Source organism: Orycteropus afer, unplaced genomic scaffold (assembly GCF_000298275.1).
Source record: "Orycteropus afer afer isolate SDZICR_OR568_19922 unplaced genomic scaffold, OryAfe1.0 scaffold00032, whole genome shotgun sequence".
Classification (NCBI taxonomy): Eukaryota; Metazoa; Chordata; class Mammalia; order Tubulidentata; family Orycteropodidae; genus Orycteropus; species Orycteropus afer.
The window spans coordinates 11,404,201-11,424,544 of NW_006921619.1; the positions used below are offsets into that span (position 1 = coordinate 11,404,201).

The window sequence follows — 20,344 nt, forward strand, 5'->3', positions numbered from 1 at the left end:
AACAACAACAACAACAACAGCATAGACTGTAGTGCACCTGACTCAAGCCATCGTATTTTCAATAGCACCACATGCATGTGAGAGCTGGAAAATGAATGAAGACCACAGAAGAATTCATGCATTTGAGTTGTGGTGACAAGAATATTGAATGTACCATAGACTGCTAGAAGAGTAAACAAATCTGCCTTGGAGGAAGTACAGCTGGAATTGTCCTTAGAAGCAAGAATGGCCAGACTTTGTCACTCCTACCTTGGTCATGTTGTCAGAAGGATCAATCCCTAGAAAAAGATATCATACTTGGCATAATAGATTGTCATCAAAGAAAGGGAAGACCTTCAGTGAGATGGATTGACACAGTGGCTATGATGATAGGCTCAACCATGGCAACAATTGTGAGGATGGTGCAGGACCAGGTAGTGTTTTGTTCTGTTATACATAGGGCTACTATGAGTTGGAACGAATCCAATGGCACCTAATAACACCAACAAACATAGGCATGACACCAAAAACGGGTAAGGAGACAGCAAAAAAATATATAAATGTACATAATTCTTACTTATGAATATTGTATTAATTTAATCAAACTGACTTGGGAGAACTTATCTGCTCATGTTGCCAATAAATATGGGAGCGTGTCTCTTTGGCATCCTGGAAGTAAGCACTCAAAGCTTCTCATTGTGTTGGCTTCATTCTCAAGCATGCTTTCACCTTTCATTTTCAAGCAGGTGCCCACCAGGTGATGCAAGCTTACATTCTATCAGCTTGGTACTCCAGAAGAAGAAGAGTATCTTTCCATCAACAATTGCAGCACAATTCCCAGGAAGGAGTCCCATTGTTCTGGCTTAGACTCAATAACCATCACTGCACTATTCATTAAAGCCAAGAGATGTGGTGCTCTAGCTGGCCAGGAGTGGGTTACATGTGGTAATAGAGTCAGCCCGCCCTGAAGCTCATGATCTGAAAGTGAGTAAGATGTAATTTTCCATGGGAAATTCAGAGAAGGGAGAATGGATTCTGGGTGGGCAGAACAAAAACAAGAAAAACCCAAATGCACATAGGTAGTAAACAAACAATATAAAACAATGATCTCTATTGTTTCCATGTTGTTGTTATTGTTGTTAGGTGCCATTAAGTCTATTCCAATTCATAGTAACCCAATATAAAAGAGAACAAAACATTGCCTGGTCCTGCGCCACCCTCACAGTCATTGCTATGTTTGAGCCCATCATTATAGCTATTGTGTCAATCCATCCAATTGAGGGTCTTCCTCTTTTTCCCCGACCCTCTACTTTACCAAGTATGATGTGCTTCTTTAGAGATTGGTTCCTTACATTAACATGTCAGGAAGGGACATGACAGGAAGTCTACTGCTTCAAAGACAGACTCGTTCATTCTTCTGGCAGTTCATACTCTTCACCATTCAAAGCCATGAATTCTTCAGTCTTCCTTATTCACTGTACAGTTTCCACACACATATGAAACAATTGAAAATATCATGGCATGGGTCAGGGACACTTCAGTCCTCAAAGTGACATCTTTGATTTTTAATACTTCAAAGAGATCCCTTGCAGCAAGCAGATTTGCCAAATGCAAAATTGTTTGATTTCTTTTTTAAAAAATGCATTTTATTGAAATATAATTTATGCACAGTGAAATACATAAAACTAAAGTGACATGGGTCAATGCTTTTTTTTTTTTTTTTTTTTTTGCAGTGTTCCCTCCCACCCCTGGCAACTAACAAAGAAAGCTTCCCTCCCTATATAAACCTTTCCTTGACCCTCCACAACGATGAACTAATACTATATTTGTCCTTCTGTGATTAACTTATTTCACTCAGCTTAATGTCCTCCAAATTCATCCATATTATGCAGTGTTTTGCAGACTGTACATTATTCTTTAGTGCTGCATAGCATTCCAGTATGTGTATGTACCATAGTTTGGTCATCCACTCTTCTGCTGATGGGCACGTAGGTTGTTTCCATCTTTTTGCTATTGTAAATAGTCCTGTGATGAACATGAGCATGCATGTATCTGTTCCTATCCTGGCTTTCACATCTCTAGGATATATACCTAGTAATGGGATTGCTGGGTCAATCTCCAATTCCAACTTTCTATGGAATCGCCATATTGCTTTCCACAGTGGTTGTGCCACTTCACAGTCACACAAACAGTGCATGAGAGTCCCAATCTCTCCACATCCCTGCCAGCATTTGTTATTTTCTGTCCTACTGAACCTTGCCATCAGTGCTAGGGTGAGATGGTATATCTCATTGTTGTTTTGATTTACATCTCTCTGATGGCCAATGATTGTGGGCATCTTTTCATGTATTAGCTGACCACCTGAATATCATCTTTGGTGAAGTGTCTATTCATGTTTTCTGCTCATTTTTCAATTGGACTGTTAATTCCTTTAGTGTTGAGGCATTGGAGATTTCCATCAATCTTAGAGAAAGTACCTTGCCATATATGTAATTATCAGCAAATATGAATTTGTTGCTGTCATTTTTGTCATGTGCTTTTTCATTGTGTTGATTTCTTTGTTCCATATAATTTTCTATGCTGAGCTTGTTTTGTTTATGAATCATGTTATCACTTCCTTCATTGCTATTGTTTTAGTATTTGCTGAATATTTATGCTGGTCCTCTTTTTTATTTTGATGTAAAAGTTTATCATTTTTCTTTGAGGTTAACCTGTGATTTATAGCTTTCTTCCCAAGTTTAGAACAGCCTGTTCTATCTTGTAGTTGTCTTGACTTCCCTACCATCTAGAAGTTCTTTAATGACACAGATTTTTTTCCCTCTTTTTGGTTTGTAGTGTCCTCATTTGTCGGTTGGTGTTTCTGGTTCCCTGTTTACAAACTTGTAGGCTTATTTACTTTGGATACTTTCATAGCTGCGTTGGTTTCTGGGTTATATCATCATGTGTGTTAATGGTCAGTTGTTGTTGGCTGTTGTTGCTTCTTTGTCCAAAGGGCTCCCTTTAGCATCTCTTGTAAGGTTGGTCTGGTTTTAACAAATTCCCTTAATTTCTGCTTGTCTGGAAATGTCCTAATTTCACCATCATATCTGAGGGACAATTTTGTTGAGTACATAATTATAGGTTGGAAATTTTTCTCTTTCAGTGTTTTATATATACCATCCCACTCTCTTCTCACCTGCCTGGTTTCTGTCAAGAAATTTGAGCTTAGTCTTATTGGTTGCCCCTTGTAGGTAACTTTTTGTTTTTCCATGCTGCTCTCATGATTCTTTCTTTGTCTTTGGTTTTGGTGAGTTTGATGACAATATGTCTTGGTGTTTTTCTTTTGGGATCTATCCTGTTTGGGGTTCATTGGACTTCCTGAATGGATATATTCTCATCTTTCATTCATATCAGGGAAGTTCTCCTCCAATAAATCCTGTACAATTTTCTCAGTGGTTTCATTTTTTCTTCCTGTTCTGGAATTCCCATGACATGTAGGTTATTCCTTTTGATGGTATCCCACATGAACCTTAGGCTTTCTTCATTTTGTTTTGATCTTCTTTCTGATTGATCCCTTTCCAAAGAAGTATTCAGGTATTTGTTTTCAATCTCATTAATTCTATCTTCCATTGCATCAATTCTACTCCTTTGCCCTTCCAATGTGTTATCTATTTCAGACAATTTAGTATTAATCTTCTGGACTTCTATCTATAGATTTAGAATTTATTTTGTCATTTTGTTCTTGTATTTTCTTCCAAAATTCTTCTAGGGTTTTTTCTGTGTTTTCTATGGTCTATCTCTCAGTCCTTCGAAGATACCTAAATACAATTGTTTTGAATTCCTTATCAGAGCATTCCAAGCTGTTTCTTCCTCAAGGATGTGTTCTCAGTCTGTATCCTGCTCCCTTGTTTCTACCACTTTATCTTGCTTCTTTGTGTGGACTGTGATGGTCTATTTTCTCCGAGACATTGTGGTATTGTTGTATTTAGATCTCTGTTAACTGTTTTTGAAGAGCAGCCAAGGATGGGTCAGGGTCTTCTTGGTGGTTGTTTATTGTTGGTTTATTTTTGGAGAAGGAAGTGGTTGCTCTCACTAAGTGAAGCTGCAAGAGGTGTGGGTGTGGTTGTGTCATATTGGGACTGTTGCTGTCTTCCACTCAGTTAGACAAAAATTACAATTGAATAACCATCAAAAAAGTAAAAGCGAATGGACAAAAATACACCACGTACTCACACAGGGACAGTAACCAATAAAAGGAAAAAGGGAAAAAGAAGAAGAAAGAAAACAAAACACAAAACCCTGCAATATTTGGGGACAAGACAGTAAGAGAAAAAGTAGAGAAGGATAATAATGAAGAAAAATGTGGGAAAAATGCAAAAAGGAAAACAAGCAATAATGAGGTTAACCATGAGTACAAAGAAAAAAAATCACAACCAGGAACAAGAAAAAGAAAAAAAGCTGAAAATTGGAACCTGGGAGGGGAAGAATAAAGAATAATGGTAAAAAGGACAAAAGTATTAATATTAATAGTAGTTTTAAAACAGAAAAAACAAACAAACTAAAAAACAGAAAAAAGAAAAAAATATCGGGGCAGGGTGGCGGAGGGCACCCAGGCTCCATCTGAGCATACAGACTGGGATGGGATTCCTGCCAGCCCAAAAAGTGTTCACCAAGAGGGTGTGGCATATAAGAATAACAGGGCAAATGTCACACCTTTCCTGTCCTCCAGGTCTGGAATGTCCTTGGGGTTCCCGGCAAGTGGGGCCTGTTCTTCAATCCCTAGGATGTGAGAATGCTGTCATTTTAAATATCCAAAATGGTCAAGCCACTTGTAAACATTCAAAATGTCTGTGCCCTCTGGACAGAGAAAAGTCCACAGGTCAGCCTGCCTTCCTCTTCTGTGCTTTTCCTTTTATTCCCCAGCCACCAGAGCAGTCCTCTGTGCAGTCCCTGGCTAGCAGGGCTGATTTTTAGGTTAATTATTTGGTCCTACCACCACTCGGCAATATCCAAGCTGTCTGTGCCATCAGGATTACTGCCAGACCGCAGCTCTGTATGTCTCCTTTTTTGGTGTTTTCATGCTAATTCTTCTGCTAGTTGGAATTGAGTCCACTTCTATATCCTTCCCTTCAAGGCTCAGGGGTCCAGGATTATCTTCTGCATCTGTGTTAATTGGTTCCCCTTTTCTTCGTTGAAGAGGGTCTATGCAGTCTTTCTGCCTATTCCACCATCTTACCGGAACTCTCCTTTCCATTCTTTTTAATGAACTTTTGCTTTCCTCATGCATGATGTTCTTGATGTCATCCCACAATTCCTCCAGTTTTTGTCATTGCAAAATGCATGATGTTCAATGCATCAAATCTATTCTTTAGACGATCTCTAAATTCAGAAGGGATATAATCAAGCTCATATTTTGGCTCTTGCAGACTTGTTTTAATTGCAACTTGAACCTGCATATGAACAGTTAATGGCCTGTTCCACAGTCAGCGCCTGACCTTGTTTTGGCTGAATTTGTTGAGCTTCTTCATTGCCTCTTTCCACAGATGTAGTTGATCTGATTCCTGTGTACTTCATCTGGTGAAGTCCATGTGTATAGCTGCTGTATATGTTGTCGAAAAAATGTATTTGTAACGAATAAGTCATTGGTCTTGCAAAATTCTGTCATGTGATCTCTGGCATCACTTCTATAACCAAGGTCATAATTTCCAACTAGTGGTGATTCTTCTTTGTTTCCAACTTTTCCATTCCAAAAAGAAGATTAGAGATTAAGAATATGGGAAGTTAAAATGTTAAGGTTTGGGGGGAGGAACTGAAGTCATTTCTCAACATATGTTAAAAGATGCCTCTACTATCAAAGCAGAAATGAAGGAGAAAACACAGGGTGCAGAGCAAAGGAAGGTTATGGGTTTGGTGGCAGAAAATTAAGAAATTCTCATTTGATGATTTTAGCTTTCCCTGTGAAGGAAGTGAGAGTGAGTGGGTGAAATGGCAGGGCTGGAATTTTGTGGAGAGTAGACACAGTTTGAAATAACTATAGAAAAGTGAGAAAGAGAAGGAAACAGAGAAATTTATAGACATGGACAATATTAAGGACCTCTTGAGGTCTGGAACCTTAAATGTGAAATGACATCAATGTGTGTATGTATGTGTGTGTGTGTGTGAGAGAGAGCGAGAGTGAGAGCGAGAGAGAGAGAGAGAGAGAGAGAGAGCATGTGTTGTCATAAGTAGCCAGCATTTAGCAGGCTACTTATGAGATTTAATAAGTTGGAAATTTGATTAAAGCTAGGTTGAGGTTTTGAAAAATCATATATGACAAGTCTTAGCGTAGGACCACATAATCTAACCTGGAGAGAGAAAGAGGTAAAGGTGGTAGCTGACAGAGAGAGTAGACAGGCTAGGGACCGGCAAGATCTAACAACAATCTTGGTCGCAGTGGCAGAATGAAAGATGGATATGGCTAGAAAGAACAATGCTCTGGAAGACATGGACTCAATGGCTTAAATGCAGGAGGTGAAAAACACTGAAAATGAATGGGGTCAGGAGTGTAAGATGGATTATCTTCATCAAAACTGACTCTTCTTGGCAGGATGAAAGTATATCCTGCTTCCCTGGGCAAGTACAGATTCTAAGTAATATTTTTTGTTGTTTTGTTTTCAATTTCAGTTGGGTTTAGTCCAGAAAATTAAACTCAATGGCACTTGTTACACTTCAAATCTGTCCAGCACTTAAGAAAATTATGCAGAGAAGAATAGAAACATTTCAGAAAGCTACAGTTGTATATAGATCACTGTGCTCATTTACCTAAGTGTAAGAGAAAATGAAGTATCCTAGACACACACACTTATACAAAAAGCTTGACCAACAATGCCATGATAGTTTCTCACATATATTTTATTTTCAGTTCTAGAGGAGGAGGGAGATACATGCACAGATTTTCATAAGTCTTGGATTAGAAGAGGCCTTAATACCATGTCCTCCAGCCAACCTTTTTTCAACAACATAAATAGCAGCTATACACGTGGACCTCACCAGATGGAATACACAGGAATCAAATTGACTATATCTGTAGAAAGAGACAATGGAGAAGTTCAAAACAACCAATCAGAATAAGGCTAGGAGCTGACTGTCCAACAGATTATCAATTGCTCATATACACATTTAAGTTGAAGTGAAAAAAATTAAAATAAGTTCAAGAGAGCCAAAATATGACCTTCAGTAATTCCCACATGAATTTAGAGACCATCTGAAGAATATATTTGATGCACAGAACACCTGTGACTGAAGACCAGATGAATTGAAGGATAATATCAAGAACAAAGCAAAATGTCATTAAAAAGACAGGAAAGAAAGAAAAAAAAACCAACTGGATGTCAGAAAAGACTCTGAAACTTGTTTTTGAACATAGAGTAGCTAAAGCAAATGGAAAAATTATGATGTAAAAGATCTGAACAGAAGCTTCCAATGGGCAGCTTGAGAACACAATGTATTATAATAAAATGTTCTAGAAACTGGAATTAGAAATTCATAATGGAAGAACATGCCCAGCATTTCTCAAGCTGAAAGAACTGAAGAAAAAATTTAAGCCTCGAGTTGCAGTACTGATGGATTTTTATGGGCAAAGTATTGAATGATGCAGGAAGCATTAAAAGAAGATGGAAGGAATACAAAGTCACTGGACCAAAAAAAATTGGTTGACATCCAGTCATTTCAGGAAGTAGCATATGATCAAGAACCAATGGTATTGAAGGAAGAAGTCCAAGTTGCATGAAAAGAATTGCTGAAAAACCAGGTCCCAGGAATTGATTGAATACCCATCGAGATGTTTCAACAAACCTGTGGTGTTAGAAGCACTGACTCATTTATGCCAAAACACTATGAAGACAGTGACCTGGCCAAGTGACTGGAAGAGATCTATATGTGTGTCCATTCCAAAGAAAGGTGACCCAACAGAATGTGTAAATTAATATCAAAAACAAGTAAAATTTTCTGAGGATAATTAAAAAATATCATTAATATCACACACAAGTAAAATTTTACTGAGGATAATTAAAAAATGGTTGTAGCATACATTGACAGGGAACTGCCAGAAAGTCAAGCCAAATTCAGAAGAGGATGTAGAACAAGGGATATCATTACTGATGTCAGGTGGATCTTGGCTGAAAGAAAAAAATACCAGAAAGATGTTTACCTGTGTTTTATTGGCTATGCATTTGACTATGTGAATCATAAGAAATTATGGATACCATTGCAATGAATAGAAATTCCAGAACACTTACGTGTGCTCATGAGGAACCTGTCCATTGACCAAAAGACAGTCATTCAAACAGAACAAGGGGATACTGCATGGGTGAAAATCAGAAAAAGTGTGAGTCAGGGTTGTATACTTTCACTACACTTATGTAATCTGTACAATGAGTAAACAATCTGAGAAGCTGTACTATATGAAGAAGAGCATATCATTAGGATTGGAGACTCATTAACAACTTGCAATATGCAGATGACACAAACTTGCTTGTTTGAAAGAGAAGACTTGAAGCACTGACTGGTGACGATCAAAGACTACATAAAGAAAACAAAAATCCTCACAACTGCACCAATAAGCAACATCATGATAAATAGAGAAAAGATTGAAGTTGTCAAGGATTTGATTTTACTTAGGCCCACAGTCAACACCCATAGAAGCAGCAGTCAAGAAACAAAACAACATATTGTATTCGGCAAATCTGCTGCAAGAGACCTCTTTGAAGTGTTAAAGAGGAAATATGTCACTTTGAAGACTAAGATGTGCCTGACCAAGCCATAATATTTTAAATAGGCTCATATGCATGTGAGAGCTGGATAATGAATAAAGAAGACCACAGAAGAATTCATGCATTTGAATTGTGGTCTTGGTGAGGAATATTGAATGTACCATAGAGTACTAGAAGAATGAAAAAATCTGTCTTACAGCCAGAATGGGAGCTCTGGTAGCATAGTGGCTAAGACACTTGCCTGCTAACCAGACGGCTGGTGGTTCAAACCCACCAGCCACTCCTCGGAAGGAAGATGGGGCAATCTTACTTCTGTAGTGATACTGCCTTGGAAACCCAAGGAGGGGTCGCTATGAGTCGGGTCTGACTCGACGGCACGTAACAACAACAACAACAATAGCCAGAGTGCTCTTTAGAAGTGAGAATGGCCAGTCTCTCATATTTTGGTCATGTTACCAGGAGGGACCAATCACTGGAGAAGATATCATGCTTGACAAAGTAGAGGGTTAGTGTAAAAGGGGAAGACCCTTAACAAGGTGGATTGACACAGTGGCTGCAATGCTGGTCTCGAGTGGCAAATGCTGTGCAGGTGGCACAGGATCTGGCAGTTTCATTCTGTTGTACACAGGATGACTATGAGTCAGAACTGACTCACTTGTACCTAACACCAACAATCAGCTCTCATTTGGTGTGGAACTCCCCTAGTCAGCCATTTTCACCATGTGGTCATCCTGTCATTCACTGCAACTCTTTCCTGGCCGAACTTGGATTGTAATTTAGGTCTTTAATTGTTAATCTCGTCCTCTTTATGTTACATAAAATTCCTGGACTGCTTCTGGAGAGTGGCAGTGGGTGGGTGAGGTAACCCAGACCATCTTTGCTCAACTTGGAATGACTGTTTAGTTCAATTATCCCTTAAGTTGAATTGAAATGCTTTCCTTGCACCTTCTCTTTCTAGTACATAGTTCAGCTCTCTGGAGGTATCTCTGGAGGAATAAACTTCCTCCCTCCTGCACATGAAAGGTATTTTGGTATTGAAGACAGCCGTCATATCTAGGGATCCTCTCTTTTATAAGGTAAGTGGTTCCATTTACTTCACTGGTCTTTCATCCTGCTTTTCTAGCCAGCCATGTTCTGTAGTTTTCCTCTTCAAGTTTACCTCAATTCTCAGCTTTTTCTGAGGAAAGGGTAAGCTCTCATAGGAGACAGACATTCTACCTCCTGGAAGACTACATGTAAGCGAATAATCTGATGTTGCCAACAGCACTAACAAGCAACATAGAAGACTCATTGGCGTTCCTTAATGTAGATATAGAGTCTCTATCTCAGACTGCAAGAACTGGAAGTAACTTGGAGGCTACCTTGCCCAATGTTTTATTATGCAGAAAGGGATGCAGAGGCAGAGAGGTGCAGCAACTTGTCCAGTTCCTGGCAGCTGGTGAGCTGCACAGACTGGATTCAAATCTGGGTCCTCTCACCCCTAATCTAGTACTCTTTATTTTTATCGAACTCTCTGGGACAAGATCTCATTTCCTTCTTCCTAAATATCTGTGTCAGAATAATTTTTCAGCTCAGTTCTACATATAAGCACTCTAAATATTCATTTTCTTAACCTCAGGAGCTTAACAAGAACGAAATCTGGGTCCAAAAATCCATCTGTTATTAAGTAGCATGGATTATAACAAATACAAAGTGGGAAAACACCTGCAAAAGTGAAATCTCAGAGTGTTTACAGCTCGTGACATCCATTAGGCTGTAGCCAAAATTGGACAAGGCAGAGTATTATATGTGCCTGGGCTGTCAAGGAAGAGCCAGGAGGGAAAATCTGCATAGACCTGAAGCCTCAAGCTATGTTCATCACCTATAATTTTCCAGCCTTACTGTATTAGGAAAGTGTCTGTGCACATCAGGTTTTGTTCTGAAGCAGTTGCTCCCACTGATCTCTCTCTACATACTTGACATGTTGTTGTTGTTATGTGCCGTCGAGTCGAATCCAACTCATAGCGACCCCTCCTTGGGTTTCCGGGGCAGTATCACTACGGAAGTAGATTGCCCAACCTTCCTTCTGAGGAGTGGCTGGTGGGTTTGAACTGCCAGCTTTCTGGTTAGCAGTCAAATGCCTTAGGCACTACGCTACCAGAGCTCCCATACTTAATATACAGACTCAAAATAAATAAATAAATACACCCCCAAACAAACTCACTACCATCATGTCAATTCCAACTCATAGCAACCCCCAATGGGTTTCCAAGATAGTAAATCTTTACAGAAGTAGATTGCCCCATCTTCATTCGGTGGAGCAGCTGGTGGGTTTGAACCGCCAACCTTTTGACATACAGAGAGATACCCAATAATTAAATGTTCTCACAGGGCCAGTCTAGCCCCTTCTCATGGAAATAAGTTTGTAATGAATTTTGGTTTTTAAAAATGAAAATGGAAAAACAAACAACAACAAATACCTTTGTTAGAAGGTTTGCAGGGAGAGAGACAGAATTGATGTCTTTTTCCCCAACAACAATGGAAAACTTAATCCTTGATCCTGTGGCTAAAATGGAAGGGTTCCCCACAAAGAAGCATACAAAACAGCCTGTGAAAGTGAACTTGAGAGAAATCAATAACTTCACTGGAAGGCTCAAGGTCAAATTCTGATATTACTCTAGCATAAAACTTTTAACTGTCTGTGGTGGGCAACTTTGAGTCCGAAAAAACATTTGCACTGAAGTCCAGATCAGGAGTCGGCAAGCACCCTTGGATGGGGCTGTAGCTTTCAGTCTGCTTATTTTCTGTCACTGCCCTGAAGTCTTGGCTGCTCCTTCCACAGGTTTAAGATTCTTACTGATGTCAAGAGGGGCTGCAGGAGTCTCAAGAAGGCCTGAGCTACACACTCATGCCCAGGCTAAGGCTACATAGGTAGAAAGTCAAATTAACTCTTTTGGGGATTATAGTCTGCCAGTCAAGTGGCTTCTCCTCTGCTTCTCACCCTCATGGACCTGAATGATCTGTCTACCTTTCTTGCAGCTTTCCTCTCTCCATTTCAATGTACTCTGCTGCTAATTAAATTCGTATATTATGACTGTGGCTGTCTCCTGGACGTCATTCATCAGAAAGCAAGCTGCTTTCTGGTGCCAGGTCAACTCAGCCATTATGACTAGACTAATGAAGGCTGACCTGGAAGGTCTTCCGAAACAGCAGAGTGGAAGAAATCACGGAAGTGGGAGTTAAAGCACCTGGCTTCACACTCTGTCTCTGCCGTGCACAATGTTAGATCTCAGCAAGTTGCTTATTCTGAACCTCAGATTTTTTATTCATAGTGATTTTCATACAGAAATGTACTTCAGAATCATCCTTGGAGCTTTTAAAAAATATAGGAGCCCATCCTGGGCTTATGGAATTTCCAGAGACCTTACAGAGGTAGGATCTGGACATCTGTATTTCACAAAGCTCCACAGATGCACCCATTCTGAAACATCCCTTGTTAAGAATCACTAATCCATTGGGTTATTGTAGGGACCACATAGATATGGAGGTAAAAGTGCATTCTGAAAGATAAAGTGCTTTCTAAACTTTAGTTATTCATTTTACCTTTGTGCTTCCATCTGTTAAATGGGGATGAGAATGGCAGCTACTTCATAAAGTTGTTATGAAGACTGAGTGAGTTAATAATTTTAAAGTCCTTAGAATAATGCTTAATACACATTGTCATTATTGTTAGTTGTCATGGAGTCAGCCCCTGACTCACGGTGAGCCCATGCACAATAGAACAAAACACTGCCCAGTCCTGTGGCATCCCCTTCATTAGTTGTGGATAGGGTTTTGATCCATGGGGTTTTCACTGGCTGATTTTCAGTAGATCACCAGATCTTTCTTTCTAGTCAGTCTTAATCTGTAAGATCCACTGAAACTTTTTCAACATCACTACAACATGCAACACATAGTAAGTACTATATGAGTTTGTTAAATAAAAAATAGAATTTAAAAATGGCTCATTAGAATTCCCCAGCAAATAGACACAGAAACTTTCTAGGTTCTTAGTCTGCATGTCTCTCTCCTTTCATACTTGGGTTTTTATCTCTCTCTCACTCCTTAAATCTTGAGTTCAAATGTGGTATTGCATTCAAATGCTATCATTTCAAGCTTCTTCATATTCTTTCCTTTTAGAAATAATATTATCTGACATTTATAGTTGTGGTTCACATCTATATCATATTAGTACATAGCTCATTAAGTCTAAAGGGATGGGTATTATTATTTCAATTTAACAGATGAGGACATTAAGGTTCAAAGAGATTAAGTAATTTAGTAAATGTTGGAGGAAGAACTCATAATCTCATCTTCTAATTTAAAGTCCAAGGTGGTGTTTTTACTTATGATATTTACTTATAATTCAGGTGTTAATCATTACAAAGCCACCAAGTAAAGAATGGGACTTAAAAGACCTTGAAACTTCTTCCATGGCTTTATGGTTTAATGATTCTAGTTGCACATTTAGGTCTCTTGATAGCTGATTAAATTATTTATTTCTCCCTCAGATATTATGAGCTGAGTAGAAATTTAGTCTGAAGAATGCGGGACTTGGCTCTTCTCCCAGGAAAAAACACACAGGGAGCCCTGCCTCCTTGGGCTTATGCCCAGCTCTTCCCTCTTTTTTCTGCAGATTCCGTGGGCTTTTCCTTTATTGTGATGCAGAAAGGAAGTCACACGCGGGAAGGAAAATAAATTAAGTTGCTCTCTTGTTTTGGCTCTATTAACAGCCTGAGATAAGAAATTGATGACAGTAATTAATTTGAGAGGTGCTATGGGTTGTATCCCTCAAAAAGATATGCTCAAATCTACTCCCCAGTTTCTGTGAATGTGACCTTTCTTGGAAATAGGGTCTTTGCAGATGTAATTAGTTAAATTAACATTAGGGCATACTGGAGTAAGGTGGGTCCCATCCAGTATGACTGGTGACCTTAGTAAGAAGAGAAAAAGAGAGAGAGAGAGAGAAACACAGGGAGAACACCATGTGAAGATACAGAAAGCGTGACACAGAGGAAAGACAGCTATGCAGAAATAGACAGAGATTGGAGTTATGCAGTCACAGCCTAGGCACATCTGGGACTATGAGAAGCTTGAAGAGTCAAGGCAGGATTCTTGTCTTTAGAGCCTTCAGAGAAAGCAGATCCTACCAAGACCCTTAATCGAGACATCTAATGTCTAGAACTGTGAGAGAATAAATTTCTGTTGTTTTAAGCCACCTAGTTTTAATACTTGATATAGTAGCTGTAGGTAACTGTGGTGGTTAAGGTTGTGTATCAACTTGACTGGGCCTAGTTGAGTGGCTGGGCAGCTGGTGGTAGTTATTCCCCATGATGAGACTGGCAATCAACTCCATGGTGGGATCTACCACAACCAGCTGAGTAAGATGCTTCAGGGATGTAGTCTGCTTCCTGTATATAAGAAACAGCTTTGGGAGTGGTCTCTAGCTTATGGCATGCTTGAACCCTGCATGTAGCCATGTCATTGTTCAGCAGCCTGCCAGTGTCTGCTGACCTTGAGACTTTCAATAGACTTGAATTAATGGCCTGCCATGTGGTTTGGTAACATCAGGACTGTGCCATTTTACTTGTCAACCTTGAGCTTGTCAGCTTCAGCAGCCAGCAGCTGTCTGAGGGAAGAGATGTCTCCATACTGTAAGATAATAAACTCCTGTTTGTTAAGGCCATCCCATTTGTGGTATATTCTTGTCAGAGCAGCACTAGGTAACCAGAACAGTAACTAATACAGAAGGTGGTCCCTAGGGGCAGGACTAAGAGATTGGGTAAAATGACTCACAAACAAGACAAAGGCCAATTACAAAGCATTGCTTTTGACCTGTGTGTTTCCTGTCAGGCCTGGAACAAAGGCGGAAGTGGATGAGGGTTAAAGCGGTTAAAGAACCTACTTTTTAGGGTACGTATCTTCACCACAGCAATGGAATCAAGCCTGAATAATTTCAACTGATTTTGAAACTGCCTCTGCTGAATAGGAAGAAATGACTGTTAAGATAGGGAATTGTGGGCTCTGGTTATAGGCTTCCTCAACTGGCTGGGTACCTGGGGTTAGTCATCTATCCGCCCCGGGGCTCAGCTTCCTTCAAGTTCACAGAGGCCTTTCTACCAAAAATATCCAAATTGTTTTCTGTCTAGACAAACCTCAGTATCCCAGCAATGTACTTTCCAGAGACCTGCAGCCAAGAAGGTTTTCATAGAAATCATGTAAGAAATAGCTCCTTTGAAAGCTTACATTTTTTTGCTTTAGTTTTTTTGAATTTACACATTTTTTTCTGGTTCTTTGGTTGTCATTTTAGTGTGACTTTTGTTTTCCTGAATGGTTTTCTCAGCAGGTTTAGCCTCTGGGCCTGAGCAGCTGTTGACTCCAGACTTCACACTCCATATCACTCCTTATTTCACCTTTTACCCGTAGGTGGCCATCAAGACAGGGGTTGGATATGTGTCCTGAAGAAGAGCTGGTCTCACTCAGGAATGTGCATGAGGGAGGGGGACTGGATAATAGGGGTTGGTAGGAATGCATATCTCTGCCCAGTTTGGATAAGTTATTGTTGATCAATAAGTGATTGTTGTGCTTTCTGAGTAATTATGGTTTTTTTTTTACCTTGTGCTGCATTTATTTTTTTAAAGAAATATTTTAAATTTTATTTTGTTGTGTTCCACCACTTTAGGAAAGACTTTATGATAACTTACAAAGAAACAAGTAACAAAACAACAACAAAAATAGCAAACACTTCAATTTGCTTACTAAATGCCAAGTATTTTTAAATTCATTCAATGCTTAAATAGCCCTGCATGGTTAGTTGTATTATTTACCCCACTTTTTAGATGGGGAAACTGAGGCATAGAATAGTTAAGATTCTTGACCAAGACCACCAAAAACAAACAAACAAACAAAACTCACTGTCATGAAGTCAATTCCGACTCATAGCGACCATCATTGGGTTTCAAAGGCTGTAAATCTTTATGGAAGTAGATTGCCCCATCTTCCTTCTGCAGAGGGACTGGTGGGTTTGAACCACTGACCTTCTTGTTAGCAGCTAAAATGCCTTCTCTACTACGCCCCCAGGCCATGAGGTAGTAATTTGTGTATTGTAAGGCTTAAAATTTCATGTGCTGCCTTAGCATCTTTGAGGCTTAGAGACACAAAAGTCAACTAAAGTCACTGTGCTCTCACTAGATATGTCCCCCCACCCAGTGGGAAATGATCTCCTTCTCCCAAGACCTAGCAACTGAGCCAGTTGCACTCTACTTGGTCCTCAACCTACCAGCTTTCACTTCTCTGCCAGCCCTAGAAACTATTTGAACAAGCCAATCACATACTCCCAAGGGAAACAGGGATTACTCTGTCTTGTTACTATAAAGCCTTCCTCCTGCAGACCCTACGTATTCACTCTGCTACTGACTGTATCTCCCTCCATGGCTTGTGGTCTCCTCCTCTGATTGTGAGTGTATGTGGCTATTAAATTGATGTCAATATTATGTGTCCAGTGTTGGGTGTCACATATCATGTGTTTGTCTATCTCCATAACCCAAGTCAGGACTCTCTCTTTCACCAACAGGATGAAGAGGAGGAGAACAGAATAGTGGTGGGAATAAGACATGAACTTGGACAGTTCTGGCTGCAGATCTATGCTCTTAACTAAAAGGGTAAATTGAAAAAAGTGAGACATGGGAAAAATGAAGGTAAGTGTTTGTTTACATGCCTCTCTTCTTTGCTAAACTGTGCTGTGCCTGAGAGTAAGGTCCATGGGACTAGGACATTAAAGGTATTAATCAATGCCTTACTTGATCTTGTCAAAACAATGCCTCATTCTGCTTTTCCTTAAATCCCTTGTTTACCGTTGTAAGTAGTATGAGCATCCATAACATGTAATGTAGGGGCGGTGGCGAGGAGCAGAGCCAGCCCTTCCAGTACTGAGATTACAAGATAATGTGATTTCAATACTTTCTTTGCCCTCCAGGCTGACCTTTTGCTGAGATGTAGTCCTAACTGGGGAGTCCCAGCATACTGGGTAGTACAAATGGTTTATGTACTCACTGCTAACTGAAAAGCTGAAAGGTTTGGAGTCCACTCAGTGACACCTTGGAAAAAAGACCTGGAAATCTACTTCTGAAAATCAGCCATTAAAAACCTCATGGAGCACAGTTCTTCTCTGACACACATTGTTGTTGTTGTTGTTATATGCTATCGAGTCGCACCCAACTCACAGCGACCCCTCCTTGGGTTTCTGAGGCAGTATCACTATGGAAGTAGATTGCCTCATCTTCCTTCTGGTTAGCAGTCAAGTGCCTTAGGCACTATGTTACCAGAGCTCCCTGACACACATAAGACCTTCATGAGTTGGAGTCAAGTCAGTAGAATCTGGTACTGGTATTGGTAGACCTAAACTGGAGCAATGATTCCTCCTAGCATGTACCTCAGCCCAGAGAATGAAGTCTTTGGAAGAAATCCACTCAGATTTCCCCAAATAGCTCCTCTTGCCTCCTGCCTAGTTCCTCTACTTTTAGTTCACTCATTCTTCAAGAAATCTCTATACTTCCATGTGATTTAGTGTAGCGTAAGAGAAATTTAAGTTCTTGCTCTAGCACTTATAAACAAGTTATCTCAGGATCAGAGAGATAAAGATATATGTCTTTCATCATCAAACACTAGGGACTCCTAATCCAGAATTCATGTCTCCTTACTCTGAAACACTGAAGCAGGAAATAATAAATTTAGGCAAGGGGTTATCCAGCCCCATTGTTCCTCATCTCAATCACCTTAAATTATTTGCCCATCTCTTCTGCATGCACCTCCAGGACTTATGCTAACTAGTCACAGATATTTTTTAAATGTAAATAAATGTGTTGTTATATTAAGGACTACACTTCTTGATTTTTGTTTTTCTCCTTTAATCAAATTGAATGCCCTCATCTTCCACTCACAAGCTAGAGTAACTCTAGAAATAAATTATCGAGCAAGGGGGTGAGTACCCACCTCACAAGGCCTTCACCTTCTTTTCCAGTTCTGCCATCATCAATCCCTACCATTCATGTCTAACCTACTTTCTTCCCAAGTCTCAAATGTTCCCAAGAATACATTTCTTTGCATTAAGTTATATGCTAGACCTATTTGTGATCAACCATGTGACATTCTGAAAATGGGTGTGTGCCTAAGATTACAAAAATTGAACTTTAGCCTGGTGATACTACATCTATCTTGCTTTCAGTTTCTGCAACTTTTAAAAGAAGGAAGCTGGACTACTGTAAGAATGACAGACAAGTTTCATCTACCAATCAGTTGTTAGTTACTGACTAGAACATTGTGATCAGAGGGATTCTGAAAAGACACCCAGACCCAGTAGAAAGAGCACAAGATGTGATGAGCAATGTAAGTCTTGGGAAACCTATGTGTGTGGGGAGATTAGATGATCCTGTAGATTCATTCTAGCTCTAAACTGTTGGGAATCTAGGTTTTTCTATGCCTTCTTTTTCTTTCTTTTTTTGTTTTTTTCCAGAATTGACTTGTGCTGAGGAAGGTTGGGCAATCTACTTCCATCGTGATATGGCCTCGGAAACCCAAGGAAGGGTCTCTATGAGCCGGGTCCGACTGGACAGCACATAACAACAACATAGTTTCCTTTAGGGATCTTTGCTTTTTTATAGTTATCTCTCAAAACTTTTTAACTAGTTTATGATAAGGCACCAACAGTTAATGGAAACCTAAAAGTCACCCAGCTCTCAGTGAAATGGCAGTGTTCTCTGTCCTCATAACAAAGACCTGCTCTGTGCACTCATACGGTCTCAAACAAATGTAAAATAAATGTGAATGTGTGTTCAAACACAGAAACTGAAACTTTTTTTTTTTTCTTTCTTTTTTCTGTTGCTAAGTGTCTAGTAAAATTCAAAGTAAAGTTAACTTTCAGTCTCTGAGGAGGAGAATGGCTTTGGATATTAGCTCATGGGAGCAGATCTTTCAAGAACTGATTCAACAGGAGGAACCCTGGGCCAGATGGACCCTGAAGTTGGATGAGACGCTGCAGCCAGACTCTGTGGCCCAAGGGTGGAAGCAATACCAGCAGAGAGCCTTTGGAAGGTGAGTGAGGGTTTACTGAGCCATGAGCTTCCTTGAGCCATTTGCACCACCCAGGGATTCCTTTGAGACTTTGTTAAAAGATAAATGACACCACTCTCTCCATTCTGTGGTCAAGATGCTCTTTGAGGTCTAATTGATACTTCCATCTTCCACCTTGCTTAAGTGCAGGAAGTTTCTTTCTTCTTTCACTAGGTTGCTTTCTCTAAGTCCTTCTGGAAATCTCTGAGTAATGCCTCCACATTATGCCTCCACATTCCATAAGACTGCCCTCCTATTCTCTCATCACCACCTCATTTGCTCCCTACTGCCTCTCTAGTCTTATCCAATCTCTTTGGTAAAGCCTTTCCAGACTGCAGCCCTTCTCCCAGTCCTGTTAAGATCATACCTAAGACTGGGTCCTTCCTTTAATGCTCCAAGAATTGACTAAGGCCAACCAATCTTATTGAACATAGTTTTTTTTTTGAGGGCCTGAGGATAGTAGGAGAGAATGACAAAGCAAAAAACAAATCTGAATTCTGCTTCCTGGACTCCCTAAGTAATTACTCTCCTCTTTTGGGTTAACTTCCTCTTTAACCCTAAATAGGCTTCCAAGTTGCAGGACCTTGCTTCTTCCCTGACGAGATGGTGAGAACTGTTTGCCTGGACAATCAAGTCCTCTTGTTCTATATGACACACAGTGACCTTCAGTCTGCCTTTTCCATCTTGCCTGTTATTCTGCTTCTCTGCTTGGCCCTATCCTGCCTCAGGCACTCTGCTTCATTCCTTATGGACTATTTATTATGCCATACACCTCTTTAAAGAGCTCTGGTGGTACAGGGCCTAAGGCATCTGACTGCTAACTAGAAGGCTGGTGGTTCAAATACACCAACCACTTTGCGGAAGGAAGATGGGGCAATCTTCCATCAATATTTACTGCCTTGGAAAACCAAAGGGTGTCACTATGAGTCAGAATCAACTCGATGGCGGTGAGTTTTTTTTTTTTTTTTTAAACTTACTTACTTCCATACCCTTGTCCACGATGATTCACTTCTTTGGCATGCCCTTCTCTCACACTTTTCATCTTTCAAGGACCAACTAAAGTGCCAATTCCTCCTTAAAGCATTCTCTGATCCTTCTGGTCAAATAGGTGTTTCTTCTTCTACATTCACATAAGATAGGGTATTTAGTATACATATATATACATATGTTGTTTTTCTCTTTTAATCAAATTGAATCCCCTCATCTCCTCCCACTCCCAAGCTAGTGTAACTCTAGAAATAAATGATCAAGCCAGTGGGTGAGTACCCATCTTACAAGTACATATGTGTGTGTGTGTCTGTATATGTGTGTGTATATATATGTATGTGTGTATATGTGTGTATATGTGTGTGTATATATATGTGTGTGTGTGTATGTATGTGTGTGTATATATATGTATGTGTGTATATATATATGTGTTGTTGTTGTTGTTGTTGTTTGCCGTCGAGTCGTCCCCGACTCATAGCGACCCCTCCTTGGGTTTCCGAGGCAGTATCACTACGGAAGTAGGA

At 39.9% G+C, this 20,344-nt stretch overlaps 1 protein-coding gene across 1 annotated transcript in view; it reads left to right on the forward strand.

Annotated features, from left to right (window-relative positions):
• Nucleotides 1-18,660: 18,660 nt before the first annotated feature.
• The window catches only part of RTP4 (receptor transporter protein 4), a 36,400-nt gene continuing 34,716 nt past the window's right edge, over nt 18,661-20,344 (forward strand). The window contains 1 exon segment of the mRNA XM_007936033.1: nt 18,661-18,815. Coding sequence (XP_007934224.1) covers nt 18,661-18,815 — 155 coding nt within the window.